Source organism: Lipotes vexillifer, unplaced genomic scaffold (genome assembly GCF_000442215.2).
Source record: "Lipotes vexillifer unplaced genomic scaffold, Lipotes_vexillifer_v1.1 scaffold234, whole genome shotgun sequence".
Classification (NCBI taxonomy): domain Eukaryota; kingdom Metazoa; phylum Chordata; class Mammalia; order Artiodactyla; family Lipotidae; genus Lipotes; species Lipotes vexillifer.
This window is the reverse complement of record NW_006782612.1, coordinates 70649-98460: the sequence shown is the minus strand read 5'-3', so window position 1 is coordinate 98460 and position 27812 is coordinate 70649. Positions and strand designations below refer to the sequence as shown.

The following is a 27812-nucleotide window of genomic DNA, read 5'->3' as shown; positions in this document are numbered from 1 at the left end:
AAATCTTTGATATTTTGGTTCATTTCACTAATGTGACACCCAAACTAGTTGGTCAGAACTTAAACCACTAAAGCTAGTAAAACCCAAAACAATTCTCATTCATCTCCCCTCTCTCTCCCTCTTTTATTTGTCATTTTCTCAGTGATTAGCACACTCCTCTGTGAAAAGAATCCATTGAATGATTGCCTAGAAAGTTTGGGCTTTTAGGAAGCTTGCATCTGAGTTAAGAATCATATTTTTAAAGGTTAAAATAGAGAGGATCCTTTTGATAATGGTATCCCCTATAGCAGCCCTGACAACCTCTCCCAACTTGTCACAAAAATACCTAGTGAAGACAAAGAGAAAATTCAGAACAATTGGCCTTAGGGTCAATCTACTGCAAAGTCTTGGAGGATTTCTCATTAACTACAAACCCACAGAGAAATAGGAGGACCACAAAACGTATGTGCTATGTGTTTACCACCACAAGTAAAGAAACCCTACTCTCATGGAACAATCAGGAAGGTGTATAAGCCTGCTCCCCTTTAGCATGGAATTCTATGTATTTGCAAACCAGAAAACTGGGCGACGGGCCATCTGACATAGAGAGACTGTGAATGAGGTGACCAGAGTGTTGGACAACCCTCCCAGCTATTACTTCATTGTAACAGCCCCTCTCAAACCCTGGCTTGCAAGTAACAACAGGTCAAGCATTAGAAGAACAGGGGTGAACATGTAAACTGTCATTCCATCTAGGGCAGTGGCTGGAGGCACCCTCGCAGGGGAGATGGCAGGTTTTCATATTCTCCACCCATGGAGGGTGTCAAAGACCCAGGAGGGAAGATAGGAGTTCACTGGAGGAGCTGCCTTAACTGGATACCTCTAGTCAGAGGAAATGGAGCTCATTAACAGGTCCCTATGTGAGCTGAAGGGTGACTCTACAACACCCAAAAGGATAACAAGCAGGGTCTGAATCTGTTTGCTAACCCAGGTTCAGAAAGAGCTTGTCTCCCTGTTCTGGAATGGATAAATGAGTAACAAAAATGCACACAAGGTCTATAAAAAGAACACTGCAGAACACAATTCCAGTGACTCAGAGGGAGAAAAACCATGCTTTAAAAAATGTTTTAATAGGGACTTCCCTGGTGGTCCAGTGGTTAAGACGCCATGCTTCCACTGCAGGGGGTGCAGGTTCGATCCCTGGTCGGGGAGCTAAGATCCCACATGCGGTGCAGCACGGCCAAAAAAAAAAGTTTTAATAGCAAAACCAGAGAAGACAAAAACAAACTACAAAACTATTTGTCAACTTCAATAAGAAGAGACCTCTATGAATCTGGAGCAAAGGACAGGACAACAATGATAATGATGACGGTAACAGCTGACGACTACTACGTGTTTCTTCTGTTCCAGATACTATTCCAAACCACTGACATATATTAACTAACTCATTTCTCCTAATGATCAATGAGGCAGGTACTGTTACTATCCCTCCTTTTATAGAGGAGGAAATAGGGTGAAGCACAGAGAGGTTTGAATCACTTAGCTGACAACACACAGCTCAAATGTGGCAGGATAATTCCCCTCCCAACCACTCCACCTCTAAGACACTCTAAGACACAGAAGAAGTCATAATTTTTGGTTTTAAAAATTAAACATAGATCAGGCTGACGTGAAAAGAACATTGGGAGAGATCGAAAGAGTTCAGGCAAAACAAAAAGGCAAAACAGGATAAAAGTCTACTCCAGAAAGCAAAATTGATATTGGAAGCAAAGTACCTCAGCAAAGGGACCAAAACAAGAAGAGAAACTCTCCCTGACTACAGAGAAATGAGAGGATAAAAACCATGAGAAAGCAAAGCACATGTGTGAGGTATACGTATGTGTGTGTGTCTGTGTGTGTGTCACAAAACATGACCAATTTTTCTTACAGTGTATTTTCTTTCTTTTTAAAAAATTAATTTTTAAAGATTTGAGTATAGTTGACTTACAATGTCCTGTTAGTTTCAGGTGTACAGCAAAGTGAGTCAGTTATACATACACATATATCCACTCTTTTTTAGATTCTCTTCCCATACAGGCCATTACGGAGTATTGAATAGGGTTCCCTGTGCTATTTAGTAGGTTCTTATTAGTTATCTATTCTATATATAGTAGTGTGTATATGTCAATCCCAATCTCCCAATTTATCCCTCCCATTCCGATGTAAATCATAGCAAGATCTTTTTTTGATCCACCTCCAAGAGTAATGAAAGTAAAAACAAAAATAAACAAGTGGGACCTAATTAACCTTAAAAGCTTTTGCACAGCAAAGGAAACCATAAGCAAAACAAAAAGAAAACCCACAGAATGGGAGAAAATACTTGCAAATGAAGTGACCGACAAGGGATTAATCTCCAAAATACATAAACAACTCGTGCAGCTCAATATCAAAAAAAACAATTCAATCAGAAAAGTGGGCTGAACATCCAAATAGACATTTCTCCAAATGGCCAAAAAGTACATGAAAAGATTCTCAACATCACTAATTATTAGAGAAATGCAAATCAAAACTACAGTGAGGCACTGCCTCACACCGGTTAGAACGGCCATCATCAAAAAATCTACAAACAATACATGCCGAAGAGGGTGTAAGAGAAAAGGGAACCCCCCCTACATATATTTTCAAAAGAGAAGAAGCGTGGATAGGGCTTATCCATTCACCAACTTACCTTGAAAAGGTGAGTGAGGTACAATAAAATGGGAGGGGAAGAGGCCAGACTACAGATGGTTAGTGAAGGGTTAGCAATAAAAACACAATGAACTTAGAACTTGCCACACACCCAGCACTGGCTCTGCCACATTCCCATCCAGGCCTCGCACTGTGCCCACTGCCCAGCTGAGGCAGTGGAGGGGCCGGGAGTCAAGCAACATCTCTGACCTAACAGAGAAGAGTGGGAAAGCCGCCCAGGCAGGCGCGGTGCAGAGCGATGCTCTTAGCTTCCGCGCAATACCGCCTCCAGCCTAAGGATTATTGAGTTTCTCTGAAGAAATGAGAACACGTGGAACTGAAGCAATAATCAAAATCAGGACAGAAGTCAACTTTCCTGAAATGAAAACAATTCTTCAGTATATGGATCAAAAGGACTTACCCTCTTCCAGACAAAATGATTGAAAATAGACCCAAACAAGACACTGACTTAGCAAACTGAATTACAAGGGCTGTTCGTTGCCATTGGTAGTGTTGTTGTTATTATGATGAGTCTGAGAGCCAAGGCAGGACAGAAAAAAAATTAAAAAGGTTTTGTGAAACCACAAAAATAGGCCACAAAAAATAGCACCTCTGACATGTCTAGGAAAATAAAGGTTAGTCAGAAGGGAGCAAAGTCTCCAGAATTTTGAGAGAAAATAGTTCAACCCAGAATTCTATATTAAATGAATTCTAGTTTATGCATGAGGGCGACATGGGCAAGAGATCAGAAAATAAGGCTGGTACGTACTTACGCGGAAAGTTACCTAAAAACGTGTACCAGTAACACACACAGACACAAACGCGCGCGCGTGCGCACACACAGTATATGTGTGAGTGTATTTCAAAATTTGGAACTCGAGGATAGATAAAAAGACTAGAACTGAGCACCAGCTGACTAAACAGAACACATTTTAAACAACTGTTAGAATTATGACTTTAAAACTGAATATCAAAGGTTATCTGTGAAATAGAAGGTAATGATTTATCTAGGAATCTTAATGCACTAAAGAAAGAAGAATCACAACAGCCATTGAAAGATGCACGAGATCTAGGTATCTGGAGTTGATCTTGCTTAATAATCTTTCTGTTGCTATCATCACTAACCACTTTACTAGATCACTGCATATTAGCGCCTCAATTTTCACAATTCTGACTAACCCACGAGGAGGGCTAGCTTGCACAACGACGTGCGCTGAAATATTTATTTTCACTTCTATCAACACTGATAAAATATATGAGAAAACCATTCTTTAAAAATGTATCATGGGGGCTTCCCTGGTGGCGCAGTGGTTGAGAGTCCGCCTGCCGATGCAGGGGACACGGGTTCGTGCCCCGGTCCGGGAAGATCCCACATGCCGCGGAGCGGCTTGTGCTCCGCAAATGGGAGAGGCCACAACAGTGAGAGGCCCGCATAACGCAAGGAAAAAAAAAAAAAAAAAAAAAAAAAAAAAAAATGCATCATGGGTCTACAACAAAATATGGCAGTTATAAATTTGACTAAAATAGGAAGACAGAGGTGCTTGCCAAGAAGTGTGCCAGGAGATATCTGAGGGTCATCTCGTTATCCACCAGACACAGTAGTTAAAATATACTGCTTTGCCGCATCAAATAGTAATTCTTCAAAATTTAGAGTTCTGAAAATTCTTAGATGAAGTATCTTAGTATAAGTTCTTTTCCAATTCAAAAACAATATTCTCCTTCAACAAATTAGTTCAATTACATTGGCATTAATCCAGAAGGAATTCTTCCTCACCTTTCAGAAAACAAAAGTGAAGACGATCTTTCTTATAAATACGAAATGTTTCAAGAGTTTGGATAATTCTTCTCAATTTCTGCACATACCAACTCCTCCCTTATCTATCTTTGATGGTCTGGTTCATCTCAGAATTTCAGAAAAGTTGACAGTGCTTTTTGAAAAGCATGAGTGTTCCAATTACTATTACTAGACTCTTTGGGTAACATTCGGCTTAGATATATAAAAATGCATTCTTGTCTGTCAAGAAGACTTCATTTTTCTTTTGTTAACAGATTAAATGGGTATAAATCTTTTACGCTGATTACACTGTTTTTAATTTACTTATCCTAATGGCCCATTGAATTTAGATCCCATAAAAAACATAAAATTAGATTAGGAAATCTGCCCTATGGAGTCCAGAATATGTAAGGTTCTGTACTGATTCTTAATGCACTCTCTTCTTCAACTGTTATTTTAGAAGAGTAGCTTAAATACGCTGTGCATTAGAATTTTATCATTGCAAAACAACATTAGAAAAGCCTTCCATTGACTGAAAAACAAAAGACATTCTTATAAGTGGAAAATCAATCACCACAACCACTAAATGTCACAGCTCAACATCAGCAAGAAAGCACTGATAATGGTTAGTTATACGCTGCACAAATGATGTGTGTCCTCGGTCGAGGAAGTAGGGGCCAGGTTTTTAGAAACTGTACGTATATTGATTTTACATTTATTTAATGTGGCCACTGTAAGACACTTTATTCTTCTGATAAACTATGATTGCTTATCAAAATATTCTATAATTCAGGAGAAACATTCATAACTGGTGTGTGAAAATGAAAACCGCCAGCCCACAGAAATCATGCCCACAAAATCCAATTTTGTGGATTTATGGCAGAAAGGCATTAAACCATTGTCTTGCAGGAACTGCAGACCAGTCGCTGAAGCCTCAGTGGCACGGCAGTAATGATTAAGGTGACATGTCCCTCTGCCACAGCTGTTAATCAGCTTAATGCTGGTTACATTATTGACATTCTTGTAATTATTTTTCCTAAGGCACATTTGCGCAAAATATATTTTACTTTAATTATGAGCAATCGGGAGCAAGTCCGATACCCAAAAAGAATAATCAAGGTTCTCCTACTGCAGGTATACAGTAGGCACAGTGTTGCTCTAGCCCTTGGAGTTGGTAACATCACAGCCCACAGAGCTGGAGCGCTGCTTTCCACGTGACCATGTAATCTCCATACCTTGCCATCCTCTGAACACACGCCCATGTGTTCGCCACTTTCATCCAGGCTAATCTGATTTATCTTCACAGGACTCTATTAAAAACAAAAGAACAAACAAACATGGTAAACCTTCAGGAACATATATATCAAAAGTGAAATGCCTTGGCTTTTCGTAAAATGTAAGTGATACAAGTTGTCTGCTAGTTTAGATGCAGGAGTCCAAGACATATTTTGCTTCTGCAAATGAAAATGGTAAAATCTAGCTTTGTTCCCAGACATGTAATAAGCCCAGAAACCTAAGATTTCCCCAAATTACCTATTTCACGTACTTGAAGTCCCAGCTAAAAATGGTACTTTTCTTACCTGTTATGTACCTTTTTATTTGTTCTGATCTATTTACTCCACAGTCCTAAAATTCTTTCCCAGCCAAATTCGTTAAAAGAACAAAACAAAAACCAAAATAAAAATCATGATGTAAAGAAAAATTTTAGTGTTTTTTTTAATTGAAATATAGTTGACTTACAATGTCATGTTAGTTGCTGGTATACAGTAAAATGATTCATATATATATATATATATATACACACACACACACACACACATTCTTTTTCATATCCTTTTCCATTATGGTTTATCACAGGATATTGAATTTAGTTCCCTATGCTATACAGTAGGACCTTGTTGTTTATGTATTTTATATACAGTAGTATGTATCTGCTAATCCCAACTCCTCATTTATCGCTGCCCCACCACCTCTCTCCCCTTTGGTAACTGTAAGTTTGTTTTCTGTGTCTGTGAGTCTGTTTCTGTTACATCATGTTTTAGATTCCACATATAAGTGATATCATATGGTATTTGTCTTTCTCTGACTTTCTTCACTTAGATGATAATCTCTAGGTCCATCCATGCTGCTGCAAATGGCACTATTTCATTCTTTTTTTTTTTCAATTTTTAATGGAGTACAGTTGCTTTACAATGTTGTGTTAGTTTCTACTGCACAGCAAAGTGAATCAGCTATACGTATGCCTATATCCCCTATTTTTTGGATTTCCTTCCCATTTAGGTCACCACAGAGCACTGAGTAGAGTTCCCTGTGCTATACAGTAGGTTCTCATTAGTTATTTATTTTATACATAGTATCAATAGCATATATATGTCAATCCCAATCTCCCAATTCATCCCACCTCCCCCTTTCCCTCTTGGTATCCATACGTTTGTTCTCTACGTCTGTGTCTCTATTTCTGCTTTGTAAATAAGGTCGTCTATACCAATGGCATTATTTCATTCTTTTTTTATGGCTGAGTAATATTCCATTGTATACGTGTACCACATCTTCTTTATCCATTCCTCTGTTGATGGACATTTAGGTTGCTTCCATGTCTTGACTATTGTAAATAGTGCTGCTACGAATATTGGGGTGCATGTATCTTTTCGAATCAGAGTTTTCTCTGGATATATGCCCAGGAGTGGGATTGTTGGATCATATGGCACCTCTAAAATCTTAGTTATTTTACTCTGGCTCACCAGCCAATCCATTTCTTCTTCTCTTATAAATTACTAAATCAACTTTTTATTTATACTCTATGCTTAGTATTTTCTGGGGGAGTTCCACAGGGTCTAATTGATAGTAACTAACTCTGTCATCCTCCATTCTTTTTTTATTTTTCACGGTACGCGGGCCTCTCACTGTTGTGGCCTCTCCCTTTGCGGAGCAAGGCTCCGGACGCAGAGGCTCAGCGGCCATGGCTTACGGGTCCAGCCACTCCACGGCAAGTGGGATCTTCCCGGACCGGGGCACGACCTCATGTCCCCTGCATCGGCAGGCGGACTCTCAACCACTGCGCCACCAGGGAAGCCCCATCCTCCGTTCTTCTGAGTAATCTCAAGTTTAAAAATCTGTGAAGATGGAATTAGGCATTCTACTTTGGATGTATTTTCCCAAGAGTAAACACACAACTGTACTTTTAATACTTTTCACAGTTTTCCAGTTCTCTATGTAGCCAACTGTTTACTCACTAAAATATTCACATGGGTGGATTCTCTAAAGAGAAATCAAAATCAGTAAATGTTGACAACATTAAAAAATGGCAACCTTTTTTTTTTTTGCTTCTTAGGTAATGACAGTTTACAACTATCTTCCACAAAACATGATAGAACAAATTAACCACAAAAAGAGAAGACTTCATCGATTTCAACATGAGCCTGCAAATTCATTTTTTAAAATACCTAACCTTAAAATAATTTGGTTTGTGCATTAAGAATAAAATGGAAATACACAAAATTGATTGTTCTGTGCTCAACGGAAAGTATCTCCAAGCTAGTAAGTCATGGCCAGGACAGACCAAGACTCCCTGACCTTGGAAAGGCCACCCACTGCCTGATGCTGCTGAGAGAAATTCCCATGTTACAGGTGGAGACAGCTGGCTACAGAACCCGTTCTCACCCTGATCCCTAAATCACTCCTGAAACGCAGCTCATGAAAACCAAGCTATCTCCTTAAAAGTTCTTAGAATGTTAGAACAGAAAAGGACCTTGCAGAGGTATCTGATCCATTTATAGGAGAATAAACAAACCCCACGGATGAGATTCACAACAGAGAAAAAGCAGAGCCAGGGCTCTGACCTTAAGAGCAGTGAAGAGAACTTTGTGATGGGCAGCAAGGAAGATGCAAAACAAAAGCTGAACTGGGAAAGCAATGAGGCCAGTGTGTCTAGACTTCTGGCCAACAAGTCTGAATGCACAGCTTCTACAGTCTTCTTTGGATAAATGCTTTCCTCACTGAGTACCTACTGTTAACAACTTCCTGATTCTGATCTTTTGTTCGCCAAACATTTTAATGCCCAGTTTACTTGTGGCAAATATAAACCCCACATACCTCTGACTGTAATTTAATTGGTCTCTGGTTATAACCTGCCTCAGATTATAATTCAATAGATGTGTGTAGCTTGATCACTGCCAAGGTTTCCTGTCCTAACCAATATGGTACTATCCACATGTGACTATACAGAAAGTTAAGTTAGTTAAAATCAATTACAGTTAAATATTCATGTCCTCTGTTGCACAAGTGCTCAATAGCCATATGTGACTAGCGGCTACTATATGAAAAAGCACACAGATCACCGAGTGTTTTCATCATTTCAGAAAGTTCTACAGGGCAGCACTGTTCCAGGCCTACCAAACTGAGCCTCAGTGCTGAGTACAATGCTTCTTCACAGGGCCCTTCTGTACAACTTACATCGAGAAGTATATCTTCTCCCCGTGTACCTGTCAAACTGTACGTCATTTGTTCTTGGACTCTGTGCTCATGGCCTGTGCTAAGATTCTAGGAATCACACTGTATTATTTTCAAAGACCTGGCATACACGTTAGCTGATCCTCACAACTTCTGGCAAAAGCAGTCAGCCTAGGATGGCTATCTCCACCTCACAATAAGGAAAATGAGGCCTCAAGAGTTTACGTGAGCTGTCTAGAGCCTTAGTACTGCTATGTGGCTAGGCCGCACAGTGGTATTCTTAGTACGAATAAACCCAACTTTTTATTACAACATGTTTCTTCCTGAGTAGAAACTAATTTGTATCACATTAGCAATATTATGGGGGAAAATAAATCATAACTACAAGGTATAAGAATCCTTTTTCCTTTATACCTGTTAGCAATGGTTAACTTTTTTTTTTTTTTGCCAATGATCAATATTCACTGATTTATTTCCCCAACTACTAACAACTTGAACACTTTCTTAAGTCTGTCGGCCAATTAATTTATTCTTCTAAAAACTCTGTTCACATCTCTTATTTTTTCTATTAATGTTTGTTCTTTTCTTGTCCATTTCCTTCTTTTTTTTTTTTTTTAAAGGGTATGAGGTCTTGGTACAACACCTTACCCTGACATTGTATATGTGGTCTCCTGTATATTTTTGCAAGATGGTTACTGCTTTATTTCTCACATCTAAGTTTTTAATACTTTCACGATTCATCTTATCTTCTTCCAAATGGATACCCATTTGGACTAGCCCCTTTTTTTTAAAAACCACACCCTTCTCCTTTTGAAGAGAACTATGTTTATCATATAATAAATATTTATATATACTGAGATAATCTTCTGGGTTTTCAACTGTGGTCCCTTTGTCCATTGTTATATCATTTCAACATTGCTTTAATTATAGAAGACGTACATGGTATGTTCTGATATCTGGGGAGTCCCAGTCACAATTTTTCACACTTTCCTTGGTTTTTCTCAAGTATTTATACTTTCATGAGAATTACAAGATAAAATGATCCCCATGTTGCCACATATAATGGTCATTATTCAATCCTAACTTACTTTACCTAATACAAGCATGGAACACTGATGACAACTCTCCCCCTGTCTCTGCTTCCAATGTATCACACTTGTCTGAGTTTTCTTTGGAATTTCTAGTTGCTCCATCTCAGTCTCTTTGGCCGAACACTCCTTATCTCCTGATCCCTGTACCTCATAGCTCAGTCCTGGCACCTCTTCCCTTTTACATCTACATGAGCTCTCTTGGTATTCTCTCCAGGCCATGGGATGACTCCTGAATTTAAATCCCTAGACGGGGCCTCTCCCTATTCCAGACCAATATCTAGGACTGCCTATTTTACATATGTACTTGGATGCCTAAACGGGCATGTGAACTAAAGCATATCCAAAACTGATCTTCCTTCCTGGAAGGGCTCTTCCTGATGTCTCGCCCATCTGTAGTAGTTAAGGACTGATACAATCCTCTCATTGCACAAGACAAAAACCTTGGAGCCAGTCTTGACTCCTGTCTTTCTTCCACACTTTACGTCGCTGTCAGCAATTCCTACCATCTCTTCAAACAAAATTTATCCAGACTTTCACCACCCCTATGGCTGCCATCCTGGTTTAAGCTATCATCACCCTTGTCTGGATTATTTTAATAGTCTCCAAACTAGTAGACCTACTTCTGCCCTAACTCTCCTAGAAATCTAACCTCAACAAACCAGTAGAGTATATTGTTAATAGGGGGGTCAGACAATGTCACTCCTTTGTTTCAAACCCTCCAAAGGCCTCCCATCTCAGGATAAAACCCAAAGTGTTTACTATGACCTGACAGTCCTAAATGATATGGCTAAAGCCCTGCCTTATCCACCCTTGGCCTTGCTCTCACTCCTCCAGCCACGATGACCTTCTTGCTGTTTCTCCAGTCCTAGAGCCTTTGCATTTGTTTGCCGGTGCCTGGGATGCTTTTCTGCCAGCTCTTCACTGGCAGTCATCTTTTCAGGCCACTGGATCTGCAATTTCAATACTTCACCCAAACATTCATAGCTCCTTCACTGTAATATTTATTTTTTCTCCTTAGCACTTATCAGTATCTTACTATGTTTTTTACTTATCTTAGTTACTGTCAACCTCACTCACTAGAGTATTAATTTCATGAGACAGTTCAAAGAACACAAACTTCCAATCACACACAAAATCTTCCAGACAACAGAATAAAAAGGAAATGCTCCCCAACTCATTTTACCGGGACAGCATAACCTAACAACAACAAAACTCAACAAAGGATGTTATGAAAAAGAAAAAATACAAGTAAATCTCACTCATGAACAGAAATGAAAAAATCCTAAGAAAATATTAACAGAGTCAGCATATATAAAAAAGATAATTTTACTCCAAAACTACTAGGCTGATACAAGATAGTGGAATTAATATATGATAATTTTTTGCATTAATAAAAGAGGAAAATCATAAGATCATCTCAAGAGGAAATTCATAAGGTCATCTCAATGATGCAAAAAGTGTTTGATGAAACAACACTCATTCATGGTAAAAACTCTTAGCACGTAAGGAGAAAACTTCCTCAAACTCACCTAAGGTGGAGCGTTGACAGCTCTCCCTTTGATACATTTACAATATCTTGAGTCTTCTAATCCATAAACATGGAGCATTTCTCCATTTATTAGGCCTTCTTTAATGTCTCTAAATAAAGTTTCCTATGTCTCCCCTTAGAGGTCTCATTCTTTGTTTTATTCTGGGAGTATCAATGGCAGTCAGCAGGCTTTTCTCCTTCCTGATACGTACAATATGACTCCACTTACACAACCTAACAAAAATAGGCACAACTACACCATAGTGTCCAGGGGGTGCACACAGAGGACATAAAATGAAAAAGAAAAGCTAAGCAGTCATTCCTACGAAGGTCAGCACAGTGGCTCCCACTAAGGGAACTGCGAGTGTAGGTGTGGAAGGGGATCACACGGTCTGCTCTTGACAGAGTGGTACTTAACAGGATTGTTTGCTTTATTACTGTTTGTTCCCCTGCACATTTTAAAATGGGTTTTAAAAGTTATATTTCAAAATAAGAACAAACGTTAAAGATTTCTAAATAAAATTAAGAAGAATTTGCCCATCCATAAGAATGTCTGGGATCTACACCTTCAACGGATTATTTCTTGGTTTACACTTATTTTTCCCATAACTGTCAAGCTACTCAAATGTCCTAATTCTATTCTGGTCATTTACATTTTCCCAGAAAATTGTGCATTCCAAGTTCTTAATGATGAAATAGTTTCATTTCACTTTGTATTCTTTTAATATTTTAATAATACTAATGATATTAATACTACTACTACTAGTAAGTAGTAATATGACGACTAATAAGTAAACATTTACTATATGCTTATTATACATCAGTCTCTATTCTAAGAGTTCTATACATATTATATAATTTACTCCTCACAGAAATTCTATGAGGTAGGTAATATTAGTTTTCCTATTTGGAAATATGAAAATATATACACAGCACTATCTCACCTGTATATTAATATTTTATTTCCGTTTTTACTATTATCCTTATCAGATATTTATCAGTTGTATTGGCCTTTTTATAGAAGCAATACTACCATCAATCAATTTGCTGGGGTTTTTTAAATAAATTTATTTATTTATTTAAAAATTTTTGGCAGCTTTGGGTCTTCGCTGCTGCTCAGGGGCTTTCTCTAGTTGCGGCGAGTGGAGGCCACCCTTCATTGCGGTGCGTGGGCTTCTCACTGAAGCGGCTTCTCTTGTTGCGGAGCACAGGCTCTAGGGCGCGTGGGCTTCAGCAGTTGTGGCACGCAGGCCCAGTAGCTGTGGCTAGCGGGCTCCAGAGCACAGGCTCAGCAGTTGTGGCGCACGGGCTTAGCTGCTCCGCGGCATGTGGTATCTTCCCGGACCAGGGCTCGAACCCATGTTCCCTGCATTGGCAGGCGGATTCTTAACCACTGCGCCACCAGGGAAGTACCTATTTGCTAAGTTTTTAAATGTTTTCTATTTTATTAATTTCTACTCTTAGTCCATACTAATTATGCCCTTTTTGCCTTGGAACAATTTCGTTGACCCTACTCTAATTTCCTGGCATTAGTATATTGCTCGTTAGTTGTAACTGCTCATTTCTTAATCATAAAATAATCAAATATTTTGCATTTGCCTTTGGGTATACCAATGGCCACAAACCAGAGACCAGAGAATACTGTGTTACTGTAATAATTATATCTCCTTTGGGAAAAGTAACATTTTGTTTTGTTTCATTTCTAAGGGTGGTGGTGGTTTTATCTGCTTATATATCAAATTATTAATAAACTCTAATGTGACTACAGTTGTGGTCAGATACGTGGTCTGTGTCTATCTGTTAAACTGATGGGTTGCTCTTTGAAACATAAGATATCATTTTGAAGTAATTCATATTTTCTATTTTAGGGTTCAAAATACATGTATTTTTAATAATGTATATATTATTTAATTTCTATGTCCTTGTTTAATTTTTTCTTCTTGATCTAGCAAAGACTGATAGAAACATGCTTCAAAAACTTCCCACTACAATTATAGTTTTGTCCATTCCTCCCTGATTTTCAAATCCATTTTGATCCAGCTATTAGACGACCTATAATTTGGTAAATCAAAGGGTATAATTGTTATATTTTCCTTTTCACTTGTACCTATCATCAATATAATATGCATTCTGCTGGTTGATGCTCTTTTGCCTTAAACTCTATTTTTTCTTATACTGTTACTGCCAACATGCTTAATTTTTGTTTGGCTTTTTATAATATATTTTTGCTCACATCTTTGTTTTTCACTTCCATCAGCTGGTGGGATACTTGTCCTTCAAAGCTGAGGCTATTTTTCTTTTAGTAACAGAATACCTGGCCCACTTAATGTTCTCTTAGTTGCTACATTCCTTTATACTTTTAAAAATTACATTTCTCCATCTCATTATTATTCTTTTGCTATGTTACTCAAATTCTTTTTCTTGACCCATTGAAGAATTTAGACAGTTTATTCTATTTTTATCTTGTTAGTGATTATCTTTAAATTACTAAATCGTACTTGAATTATGTCTCCTCCCCCCACCCAAAATAAATGCAATTGTATTCACTGGCTCATTTAGAAGATGAGGTATTTAGCACATGTTTATTTACTAATTCCTTCTTTCCCTGTTTTAAAACGAGAGCACAAGTATTTTCTACTTCTTAGGTCACTTCAAATAGAATTGCAAAGAGAAGCTAGTTAATACATCTGTAAAAGCTGCAGTCTTAAACTATACATTCTAAGCATGAAGCCAGAGAAAGAAATTGTTTTGCTATCAGGGCGTCCATAATTTTAAAGTTGATTCACAACAGCTCATTATAGATTAGGGATATTTACCCCTTATCATGAACACTGCAAACAACTTGGCAGCTTACCGTACATTTTAAAATATTCTTTAGTTTTTGAAGAAATTTGGGTTTTCTACTCACGTAAATCAAACCAAGTAAACAGTCAACTCCCAAAAGAAACAGACAAACTGTAGGTAAACAGGAACAAGAGGCAACCTCAGTAACAATCAGTACATGAAAAGTAAAGCAATGAGATATTTTACCTACAGAATCAGCAAAGATTTTTCAAACACCTTAGTTTTAGCAAAGAAGCACAAAAGTAGACACTCTTACACATTGGGAGTGGTAATTCAAATTTGGAGAAACTTTCCGAAGGATCATTTGGTAACGTGTACCAAAATTCTTTAAAATATGCATTGCCTATAATAACCAAGGAGAAGTACAAAGATTATTTTGCAACAAGATGCTTTCCATAGCAGGTTTCCTTTGTAAGACATTGAGAAATGAAAATTACCTACGGACTTCCCTGGTGGTCTGATGGCTAAGACTCCACACTCCCAGTGCAGGGGCCGAGGGCTGGATCTCTGGTCAGGGAACTAGATACCACATGCTGCAACTAAGAGCCCACGTGCTGCAACTAAAGATCCTGCATGCTGCAACAAAGATCCCGCGTGCCACAACTAAGACCCGGTGCAAACAGATAGAGAGATAGGTAAGTAGGTAAGTAAATAAATAAATAATTTTAAAATTACCTAAATTTCTAAAAGCTAGGAATCTAAATGTTCATTTTTAAAATTAAGTTTAAAAAGAAGCATTATTTAGAGAAGAATATGGCCTTAGACAAAGAGAGGTCTGGCCTTTGCCCTTGGCTTCTGGAAGTCATCTATGTCACACCTGCACACCTGATAGGAGCATCTTATGGTGGGGCTGCTTGGGCCACAAAGACCAAGCCTGTGATTTAGGGTGGAGGCTTTGGGTCACAGCGTATCGGTCAACCCGGAAGCTGAAATCAACCACGTGGACAACCCAGCAACCAATCATGCCTCCGTAACAGAGCCCCAGTAAAATCCCTGAATACGGGGCTCAGCTTCCCTGCATCTATGTAGGGGTGGAGGTTCCATGTCCTGAGGAAAATGAAAACTTCACTTTTGTAACCATCCCAGGCACGGCCCTTCCTGTGGCTGAATTCTTGACCTGTATCCTTTTCCCGTAATAACTCAGAATTGTGAGTATAATAGCTTTTAATGAGTTCTGCGCAGAGGCCTTCAGATAATTATCAAACATGAGGGTGGATTTAGGAACCCACCAGAACTTGCGGCTGGTGTCAGAAGTCTTCAGCAGACTCGGCAGTCTGGAGGACTGTGCCCTCAAAACCTGTAATTTGGCTACTCTGGGTAAGTACAGTCTGATGTTTATAAATACTACTCTATTTACAGGTATTTGAATGTAATATATGAGACTAGAAGCAGATTCCCCAAAATATTAGCACTGCTTATATCTGGGTGCTGACATACTATTACTATGTAGGTTGTCCCTTTCTAGGATCTGCTAGTTTTCTACAACAAATATTTATGGTTTGTAATCAAAAGATAAATATTTTTAAACAATTACACAGTAATTCCATGAATCTAAAAACAAAACGAAACCACAGTAAATCTTAATTGTTAAAGCCACCCTTTGGGGGACCTGCAGCACATTTTTATCTTGAGCAATAATTCAGTATCATCACTATGCATGTTAGTTTCTATAATTGTTCTATAACATTTAATAAAGAATAAATAACAGGAATTCAATAGTACAGCTGTCAATGGTACATAATCATTCCTTTCAGAAACAAACACCTTGCGTATATCTGCCATTTCTAAACACTAGAAATAAGCAACAACGACAACTGAACAGGAAAGAAAGGATACAGGAGGGAAAAAGGAGGGCAAGATTCGGTCTTTCTTCAATGCTGACCTTTCCTGTTTTATACATACAATTTAGGGAGTATGTTGCGAAGATGGGCCACTGAAATAGATGCAGACAAGGGTAAGGAACCAGAAGAAAAAAAAGACCAGAGAAAAATGGCCTCAGCTGTATTTTCCATTAGCTACAATTTTATTCCTAATGGAGACATGTTTGGAATTCTGGACAATATAAGTGAGTTTGTTCAAAAATCAATAATGTCAAGCTGACACCATAGAACATACGAAAATGTTTCCTTAATGGAACAAAAAAAGAAGCCCAGTAAGCAGGAGGGGGCCAGGACCAGCACATACCTTCTAAATCCAAGTCTACTACAGGTGGTCTCAAGGTCTTAAATTTAAAGAAAAGGCAAAATCACCCACATGTACACCTCATGTGATAATCAATTACTTAATGTACGAGGCTTGAAATAAATACACTCAGTATGGATTATGTCAGCTCTTCAATTAGGAATAAATCCACGGTCATTTCGAAAGCTGCTTTTAATGGTGTTCTCTGTGGCCACTTCTTTTCCCCTGATGTTCCTCATCAACCCACCTTAAGCCATCGGTCCCCCAACGTGAACCTCAGAAATCAATCTGCTAATGTATAATTTGTAAGGCTCCTCTGACTAACAAATGGATAATTGATTCCTTCACAAATGCTGCATCCCCACGGACACAGGGTGGAATGAATAGGAAACAAAAGATGGGATTTCACTTCCATCCTCCCAGAGATCCACTACTTAGCAATCCCAACGTCCACAGGGTTGTCTATGCAGGTCCATGCTCTTTAGTCACTGTTAGCAAGCAAGCTACACTTCGTTACATGTGTGAAAAGCAAACGCCTGCCCTTTCATACTTGGGAAAAGCTCATTTTGCTGCTTATTTTCCTCTCCCCTGAGGATACACCCTGAGGTAAGCCAGACCTCCATCTGGATTTAAGAAGTCTCTGCAAAATACACCTAACTGTGGGTTTTCTACACATCTGCACAAGAAAACAAAACAAACATTTATTGTCTTGTGGACTTATTCTATGGCCAGAATGGCCTAAGCTCTTTCTTTTTTAAAATTTTTATTCAAGTATAGTTGATTTACCATGTTGTGTTAATTTCTGCTGTACAGCAAAGTGAGTCAGTTACACACACACACACACACACACACACACACACACACACATTCTTTTCCTTTATGGTTTATCACAGGACACTGAATATAGTTCCCTGTGCTGTACAGTAGGACCTTGTTGTTTATCCATTCTATATATATAGTTTGCATCTGCTAATTCCAAACTCCCATTCCATCCCTCCCCTACCCTCCCTCCCCCTTGGCAACCATAAGTCTGTTCTCTGTGCCTATGAGTCTGTTTCTGTTTTCGTAGGTAAGTTCAGTTGTGTCATATTTTAGATTCCACACATAAGTGATTTCATATGGTGTTTGTCTTTCTCTTTCTGACTTCGTTCACTTAGCATGATAATCTCTAGGCCCATCCATGTTCCTGCAAATGCAGAAGGGCCTAACCTTTACCTATAACTCTCAAATCTTCTCAGTTTCTCTAAAATTTCATCTCTAGGTTCACATTAAATCTTTCTTCCAATCCAGATGGAGAATAAATTTAGCAACAGGCAATCTTGAAGTTGGAGAACTTGTGTGGAGCCTTCTCGAAGGTCTCAGAATATGGGTTCACTAAAAGCAGAAGAGAAGGTGTAAAGGCTCCAGCCTGCTCCTCAGATCCTCTCAATGTCTCTGTCACTCCTGAACAACCTGGCAATGGGCCCAGCCCATCCTCACTGCCAACCGCTCTCCCTTAGACCACCAAGAACTTCCTGGGACTGAAGCAATGGGAGGTCTTTCAGCTTCACCTCGCTCGGCCACTCTGTGACAACTGTCCCTGCTGCCCACTGCTTCCTTCCAACTTTCTCTTCCCTCAGCATGAGGACCGCGTTCTCCATTGCTGAACCTACCACAATGGGCTATAAAAACACTGTTGAATAACACAATAAATAAACAAAAAGGTTAAGGACGCTTTTTGTTATTTATCATCCTGGGACAAAAGCGAAATACATCATTCTGACCTAACACATCAGTTCCAAAAATAAAAGGCTAAGAAAACATGAACACATTGTATGTTGTTTGGGGTATATAAATATAACATGTTTTCCTTTAAGCAAATGGGGGCAAGGGGGAACCATCAAAAAACTTTAAATCTCAAGTGCACACACATGGCAAAAACTAGGGGAAGAGACTGAAAAAAATCCTACAATAAAAGATTAAGGATATACTTCTAGTCTAACTTCAAAGCAATCATAAATTCTGGATATGTAATAAATGTTAAATAGATGAAAAACTTTAAAATCTTCAACAGCAACAAAAGAGAAACAATAGTAAAACAAAATAATGCAGCATTAAAACATTAAAACAAAATAATGCAAAAATGAACACTCAACTTAAAATGACAGAGATAAAAAGAGGCTGGAAAATTCAGTTACCATCAGAAATTTAAAATATTGAATTAATTACCAGAAAACTAGATGAGGACCTCTGTTTAAACAGTAAATCTGTTTAATGTTTTCATACCAGGGGCAGGTAATAAACAGGCAAGGACCTCCACACTCTCTGCTCCAGTTCATCAGCCTTATACTTCCAACCCAACCCGCACGTGAGTTTCTCGGGTGACCTTGCTCTCCTATCCATGAATAGCTGAGAGTCACCGCTGTGTTGGTAGCAACTTCTCTTCCTGTCCCCTGTTTCCATTCAGAACCAAGGGAAGATATTTAAAGTTTGAGGCATGTAGATTGTTAGATAAGTATGCTTAGAACTGAATTATGATAACCACCTGAGAAGAGTGGAGAACTTGTCTACAAAATAGAAGAGAAACAGTGTTTTTTCAAGTAGTACAATACTGTTTAAATTTGAGCAGTCAACCATCCATAAAAAAAGCTTGGTTCACGGCCTCATCTGTGCCTCTTTTTCCACTTCTCACAGGCACATATGTGGTAAATACCGCAGGCCGTGTCACCATTTATGCCAGTTGATGATCAAAGGAAGGTTCTCACGAGGAACCAATTGCCCAAGGTATATAAAGGAAACAACTATCTGTTGCCTTCAGTTCCTTGAGTCCATTCACTCGCTAACACACAGCAGTGGTCTTTTGCCCAAAAGCTGACACCAAAAGTGCTCAGGGAAAAGTCAGCAACAGAGACCTACCTTAAAAGCCAGCAGATGTCTTTCAGTCCCCATGACTTTCTGGCATCTGCAGCTCTCCTCAACTGGCTTCCGTATTACCCACTTCTCCTCGTTTCTTTTTTGCCTTTCTAGTCACAACCTTCAGTCAGGTTTCCAGGCTGTAGTTCTTCGGCCTGCCTCGTTGAGTAGCTGTACTCGCTTCACTCCAGCTCAGGCCTCCCTTCAGAGCCGTATACTCAAATTCAACAACTCCCCTACAGCTCCGTGTCAACCAGCCATCTCCAGAATCGGTGCCTTCTTCTGTATTTCAATTTCACCAAACGATCCTCAGCCCATCTAGACATCCAAGCCAGAGCACTGAGTCACCCCCGAGCACTCCTTCTCCTTCACACTCCACAGGAGCAACCAAAAATGACTAAGTCCTCTCCTTCTACCTCTTTTTACCAGAGCACATCTATTTCACAACAATAACCCACCTCGTCGCCTACCTTTGGCACTTCGCTTGAGCTCCTAGAGAGCAGAAATCTACTTTAAACCCAGCAGCTGGTACAGAAGAACCTGCTGATGCTGCCAAAAGGATGAGAACCCCAATCTTTCAGAGTCTGAGGCTCTGAACCAGAAAACAGGTTAAACAAACAAATAAAACAAATGCTCTGTAAGAAGACAACTAATTAAGAGCAGAATGGATAAAACCCGAAACAGAATTGTGCACAACGTTATTTTCTTAAAAATAAAAAGGGTTTTAAAGAATGGAAAAGCCTAGGGGACTTCCCTGGTGGCACAGCGGTTAAGAATCCGCCTGCCAAAGCAGGGGACATGGGTTCGAGCCCTGGTCCAGGAGGATCCCACATGCCGCGGAGCAGCTAAACCCGTGTGCCACAACTGCTGAGCCTGCGCTCTAGAGCCCACGAGCCACAACTACTGAGCCCAGGCACCATAACTACTGAAGCCTGTGTACCTAGAGCCCACAATCCACAATAAGAGAAGCCACCACAACGAGAAGCCCCTGCACCACATCGAAGAGTAGCCCCCGCCCACCGCAACTAGAGAAAGCCCGCACACAGCAGCAAAGACCCAATGCAGCCAAATAAATAAATAAATAACAAAGAATGGTAAGGCCTCAGAACAAGTTAAATGGAAAGAGTTAAGTTCTAACGGGCCCCTGCTCTTTTGGGACCCAAGGTTGTGAACACTCAACATCAGGCTTTAAGAGCTGAAGAGGAGCTGATGGTTTACACATAGCGATCGTCTCCGGTGGTACCAAATGTATTTCAGAGCTCAAATGAACATACAAGAACTGTCTTCTTATGAAGACTTATAAACCGTCTTATTTATCTTATGACCTCTCTAAGATTTAATAACTACATTAATTTGAGGTTCTTGAAGTGATAATTCAGCTTTTATAGAAGCTGCCGTTTCTGCAGATGGGGGGAAAATGCTATCTTTATCAGTAGCAATTCATTCCAACTTTAGAAATGATCAGGAAATTTAAAAAGCTGAAACGTCATTTATTTTCCACTCTGAATAAACAAAGGGGTAGTGGTGAAATGTGGCATAGATGCATATAAGTTACATTTAAAACTCTGCATGACACTGTGGCTGGAATATCCCTTATTCCACAAACTACTGATCATCTTTTATAAATGTATACCTTTGACAGTACATCCCTTTTCACAGAAATAGAAAGAACATTCCTAAAATTCAAATGGAATCACGAAAGACCCTGAATAGCCAAAGCAATCTTGAGAAAGAAAGAGCTGGAGGCATCACCCTTTCTGACTTCACACTATATTACAAACCTATAGGAATCAGAACAGTATGGTTACTGGGATAAAAAGAGACACATAGACCAATGGAATAGAATCAATAAAGCCATGCATATAAGGTCACATAATATTTGATAAGGAAGCCAAAAAAATTCAACGGGGAAAGGATAGTCTCCTCAATAAATGGTGGAAAAACTGAATATTCACTTGTAAAAGAATGAAACTGGGCCCTTATCTTACACCACTCACGAAAAGTAACTCAAAATGGATTATAAACTTAAAGATCTAAAACTGTAAAACTCTTATAAGAAAACAAAGGGGAAAGCTCCTTAACATTGGTCTTGAGAATGACTTTTTCGATAAGACATCAAAAGCACAGGTAACAAAACCAAAGATCAACAAGTGGGACTAAGTCAAACTAAAAAGCTTCTACAGCAAAAGAGACAATCAGCAAAATGAAAAGACAGCCTAAAGAGCAGAAGAAAATATCTACAAACCATATATCTGATAAGGGGATAATATCCAAATATATAAGGAACTCATACAACTCAGTAGCAAAAAAAAACCCAAACAATTTGATTAAAAAATGGGCAGAGAAGGGCTTCCCTGGTGGCGCAGTGGTTGAGAGTCCGCCTGCCGATGCAGGGGACGCGGGTTCGTGCCCCGGTCTGGGAAGATCCCCCATGCCGCAGAGCGGCTGAGCCCGTGAGCCATGGCCACTGAGCCTGCGCGTCCGGAGCCTGTGCTCCGCAGCGGGAGAGGCCACAGCAGTGACAGGCCCACATACCGCAGAAAAAAAAAAACAAACACAATGAGCTATCACTTCATACCTGTTAAAATGCCTATTATCAAAAAGACCACAGACAACAAATGCTGGGGACGGTGTGGAGGAAAGGGAACCCTGGTACACTGTGGGTGGGAATGGAAATTGGTGCAGCCACTGGGGAAAACAGTATGGAGATTCCTCAAAAAATTAAAAATAGAACCACCATACAATCCAACAACCTTACTTCTGGATATACATCAAAAGGAAATGAAATCAGGATCTCAAGAGATACTTGCACTTCCATATTCATTTCAGCATTATTCACAACAGCCAAGACACGGAAACAACCTAGGTGTTCACTGACAACTGAATGAAAAAAGAAAATGTGATGTGTATTTATATATATAGTATTATTTAGCCATAAAAAAAGAAAAATTCTGCCATTTCCAACAACATGGATGGACCTTCTGGGCATTATGCTAAGTGAAATAAGTCAGAAAGACAAAGATAAATACTGTATGATCTCACTCATGTGAAATCTAAAAACAATGAACTCATAGAAACAGAGAAAAACGGTGGTAGCAGGGTCCAAGAGGTAGGAAAATGGGTAGATGGCGGTCAAAGGGTATACACATTTAGTTACAAGATGAGTTAGTTCCAGGGGTCTAATGTACAGCCTGGTGACCGAGTTAACAATACTGCATTGTATACTTGAAAGCTGCTATGAGAATAGAGCTTTAAGGTTCTCATCGTAACAGCAACAACAAAATGGTAATTATGTGACGTGAAGGATGTGTTAACTAATCTTATTGTGGTAAACATTTCACAACATATATGTGTATCAAATCATACCATGGTACACTTTAAACTTATATAATATGTCAATTATATCTCAATGAAGCGGGGAAAAAAATAAAATTGCATCATATGATATCACTTATATGTGGGATCTAAAAAAAAAAAAAAAGATACAAATCAACTTATTTACAAAACAGAAATAGACCCACAGACATAGAAAACAAACTTATGGCTACCAAAGGGGGAAAGGGAGGTGTAAATTAGGAGTTTTGGATTAACATATACACACTACTATATATAAAATAGTTAAACAGCAAGGACCTGCTGTATAGCACAGGGAACTACACTCAATATTTTGTAATAACCTATAAGGGAAAGGAATCTGAAAAACAATAGACAGATATAACTGAATCACTGTGCTGTACACCTGAAACTAACACAACATTGTAAATCAACTATACCTCAATTTTTTAAAAGTACAATCAATACAAAGTGAAAAGTATTTGCTTGAATAACATACATGTTAGTTAAATACTGAGCACACCAATATTGTTATTTATTTAATAAAGTCAAACAATTACATGTCTGTTATTTCAGGTGAGGTCTGCTGTACTCCTAATACAGGAACTCAAAAATACTCCCCAAATATCATCATTTATTGAACTACAGATGACTCTCCTCACAGTGATTTCAAACTCGCTGTAGTGCTCCAAGTAGCTTTATAGCTCATCACAGCTTTTCTTTGATGGTACAAACTTTATGTGAATAATAGGAAGTGATTACTTTAAGGTACAGAGTCCACTGTCTACGTTTATCACCAGATAGCCTTCATATTCTATAACTTCCCCAAGAAGAATACTGTTTGATAGGAAAAAATATATATTTATTAAATGTCTCTAATTCTCCACTTAAAGTTAACTTCCATTCTAATGATCAAAGAATCAAATTATCCTATTAGAAAACAAATTCCTTGATTTAAACTCTAACCAATATCCTGAAAATCATCCAGAAGAAGTAAAAATCATCTGGAAATGAGAAGAATGAGAAGTTTTGAGGAAGCATCACCTTGCTTGGCAAGAAAAGAATTTTTGTCCACTTACTGTCATCACTGTTTTAAGTGAACACTTGAGCTTAAATCTTCTGCATTTCTAAGACTGCTTATAAATCAGTCCCTGCTATTCACTAAAACATTCCTACATATTTTTTTGTTTTGAACTTTGAAAACTATTCTCCCATCAAGAGTTCTTAACCACCACCCCCGTAAGAGCACACTGGATGTAACTTGGATGCTGGCAATTTACAAGGACCATGTGCCACCTCCTCTGACCGCACAAACCCCACTGCTGTCCTGCCTGGTGGCGACAGATGTACGCGGCTGACTCCTAAAAGGCTCAGGCATCACCTGCTGGACACACAACCGCAGCACGGCGGGGTCATGGACAGCCTTGCCACCTACAGAAGACGTATTAGATAGATGTTCACTTTCTAAATCCTGACAACCTTTAAAAGCACAGGGAGGATTTGGAAGGGATTGCCTCCTAAGAACTAGGCACACTGCTGATTCCTAGAGCTGTTTTCCTTTCGTTAAACTTCGTCTTCTGCCTGTGCCAGCCACATCCCCTGCCACAAGGGTAGGAGGCTGGCTTGCACACGACATGTACCCAAGTCAGAGTCATGATCTCGGCACCAATTAAAACATTACTTTGATAAAAGGCAAAAACAGCCTTTTGGTCCACATTCCCTCTTTAATTCAAATGCAAAGGACTGTCCTGGATGCCAGGTGCATGTCGTGAACATGTTAAATGGGGTCCTTGCCCTTAGGAAGCTTGCAAATCACTGGAACACTGTTCATATTTAAGACAGTGAGGACTTCCCTGGTGGCACAGTGGTTAAGAATCTGCCTGCCAATGCAGGGGACACAGGTTTGAGCCCTGGCCTGGGAAGATCCCACATGCCACGGAGCAACTAAGCCCGTGCGCCACAACTACTGAGCCTGCGCCCTAGAGCCCGCGAGCCACAACTACTGAAGCCCGCGCGCCTAGAGCCTGTGCTCCGCAACAAGAGAAGCCACCGCAATGAGAAGCCTGTGCTCCGCAACAAGAGAAGCCACCGCAATGAGAAGCCCGCGCACCATAACGAAGAGTAGCCCCCGCTTGCTGCAACTAGAGAAAGCCCGTGCACAGCAATGAAGACCCAACGCAGCCAAAAATAAATAAATAAATAAAAATATAAAAAAAGACAGTGACCTTCCAGGGATGCGACAAAGCCACAGTGGTCCTTTGCAGTGAGATGGATGAGTAGCCAGTCAGGGTCGGAGTTCATTCCCCCCAGAGCTTGCCACGCTCACGTGCTTAACAGTTCAGAGTGGACACCTTGGAGAAGTCTCCCTGTGATGCCTTGGCTGGTTATCTATAATACTACATTTGGCAGGTGAGGGAGAAAAACTTTAGCAGAACCTTCTAGGTAAATCACCCTGAGTGACAGCAGAAGGAGTCAGCAGAGATTCTCTTTCTGGTATTGGTACCAGACACTGTGCTACGTTGTGACGCCATTGTAAAAACAATCTGTTTTACCGGAAAACCATTATTAAAGGGATTAACATTTGTTCCATATATAAATGACCTGAAAAGAAATACAACTGACAGCTTTCAAATGGTGAAATATAATGTGTGAAGTGTGATAAAAAATGATTTGTTCTTGACCTGAGTCAAAATTTCCTTGTTTATACATGTACCCAACAAAGATCCAGAGGGACGAGTGATAGAAAAAGGAAAGCAGAGGGAGTTCCCTGGTGGCCTAGTGGTTAGGAATCTGGGATTTCACCGCCATGGCCCAGGTTCAATCCCTGGTTGGGGAACTGAGATCCCGCAAGCCACGCAGCATGGCCAAAAAAAGAAAGGAGAGCTGAGTTACCAGAGAAATGCAAAGTCATGTTATTACAAGGGAAAAATGCAGAAGGACAATTCACTAATAAATGCATTTCACAAAAGACTAACTGATATCATCAAAACCCCTACATAATACAGAGAGGATTCAACAAAAATAAACAAGGCCTGCCTTCAAGGTGTTTGTGTACACAGTCTGACTAGCACTTTGTATACAGAAGTGTACAATTTTACACTTTTTTTTTACTCTATTTTACAATTTAATATGTTATATTACAGATCGTTATGTGACTGGTTCCACAACTGATCCAACCTGAGAACAGGGGCTGTGTTTTATTATTCTTTATACCCCTTGCACATCCTTACAGAATGTTGGCTAAAGGAATAAGAAGCAATCACTGTGACATGTACACACTGCTAGATTTTAAACAGATGACCAACAAAGACCTACTATATAGCACAGGGAACTGTGCTCAATATCCTGGGAAAAGAATTTGAAAAAGAAGAGATACATGTATAGGTATAACTGAATCACTTTGCTGTACACCTGAAACTAACATAACATTGTTTATCAACTATGCTCCAAAATAAAATAAAAATTTTTAAAAAAAGAAGCAATCACTGAATGAACACGAAGGATGTACTCTTCTGTGTGGGGTCATCAGGAAGGTATCACAGAGAGAGAGGGACACAGCATTTCCACAGACAAAAGACAGGAGAGCACATTCCAGCTAGAGCCAAAGGACAAAGCAGGATACAGTGCAGGCCACGATGTGGGAGGAGACTGTAGACCAGACAGCCTGAGGGCTGCAGAGAGAGCTCTATTTTATTCCACTGGCATCAAGGAGGCACAAGGAGTATTTTCAGGAAGGGGAGTAACAAAATCCCAGCACTCCTCTGGGAAGATGACTTGGGCCGCTGTGTGAAGGAGAGACTGGGGGAGACATGAGGTGTCTACGGCAGATCAGTGGCGTTTCACTGCAATATCCCAAGCGAGACTCAATAAAGACTTGAGCAAGGGTGGTGGCGATATAAGGAACCAGCAAAAGAATGAGCTGCAAGCAGCATCTAGGGGACAAACAGGTAATAATGAAGGCAGATGATGGAGGATAAATGTCACAGAGACAGAAGTAAACAGCGAGGAGGAAAAGAGATGGGGCCTTCTGAAGGGATCCTATCCATCAGGGGCCTGGAAAAGCCAAGTCTTTGCAGGTAGGTGAAGATTGGCTTTTTGTCGGTAAGAGTATTTAGATTTAAAAGGAGGCTTAACCTGGTCTGGCCCACTAGACCCCACTGATAAAGAAACAAGGACTTATGAGGGATACATGGTCTAATGAAGAGGCAGGACCTTGCTGGGAGCAGTTTAGTGGCGTCAGCACAGAGAGCCATGACTCAGCAGAGAAGGCACAGGGCCAGCCCTTCCGTCCCTACAGTAAGTCACAACACAGAGGTTTTCACACGTCACACAGCCCAACTTGCTAGATTATTTCAAATAATAATTGAGCTTAGAAATAAACACTGATGTTTTAACACCCAAATAGGTTTGACTGAAAGATGGTGAATAAGGTGTCCTCTGTAGTTGGCCATGTCCCCGAGATTCCCAGCCTACAGGGCTCAACACTACAATTCCAGAAAACAAAACTCCTTTTTTTCCCAGAGAACACTGCCCCAGAGCCTATAACACATTTTTCCTATAAGAGTTAAGGCAACAGAAATGGGGCTGTCATCCCTGAGACCGTATAACTAGAAAAGGAATAATAAGCATATTACTGTTCTTTAAAATTAAGTTTTAGAGGGCTACCCCTTAGACTGTCTAAGTCCTAAGGATCTGCTATGCCACTGCTGGCCCACCTTTGAGGACAAACTTCATTAACAAAAGAAGCTCAAGAAAGCTGAACACAATGCAAGCCCATGATGGCTACAAAGTTATCTGAACATCTCACCAGATAACCCTACTTAATTCCTCAATATCAGGTTAACGATACCACCAATAATAAAGGAAAAGTCTGTTAGGAGTACAAATGTTCTCACTTCTCACTTTCATTTATGACTTAATAATAGCAGCAGGGATGTTAATGAATTCTCTTTATCTAAAACCAACCTCTGAGAAAGTAAAGGCTTTGTGTTTCCACAGGTTGGGGAAAAAAAAAAATCACTTATCTCAAAAGGAC

At 39.6% G+C, this 27812-nt stretch overlaps 1 protein-coding gene across 2 annotated transcripts in view; it reads right to left on the bottom strand.

The window, feature by feature from the left end:
- Window positions 1-27812, bottom strand: part of VPS41 (VPS41 subunit of HOPS complex) — a 153012-nt gene that overhangs the window by 102229 nt on the left and 22971 nt on the right. The window contains exon 3 of one of the 2 annotated variants that reach the window (XM_007455327.1): window positions 5695-5769. The exons of the other annotated variant lie outside the window; for it this stretch is intronic. Coding sequence (XP_007455389.1) covers window positions 5695-5769 — 75 coding nt within the window. The remainder of the gene's footprint in view (window positions 1-5694; window positions 5770-27812) is intronic. 2 annotated transcript variants of the gene reach the window in all.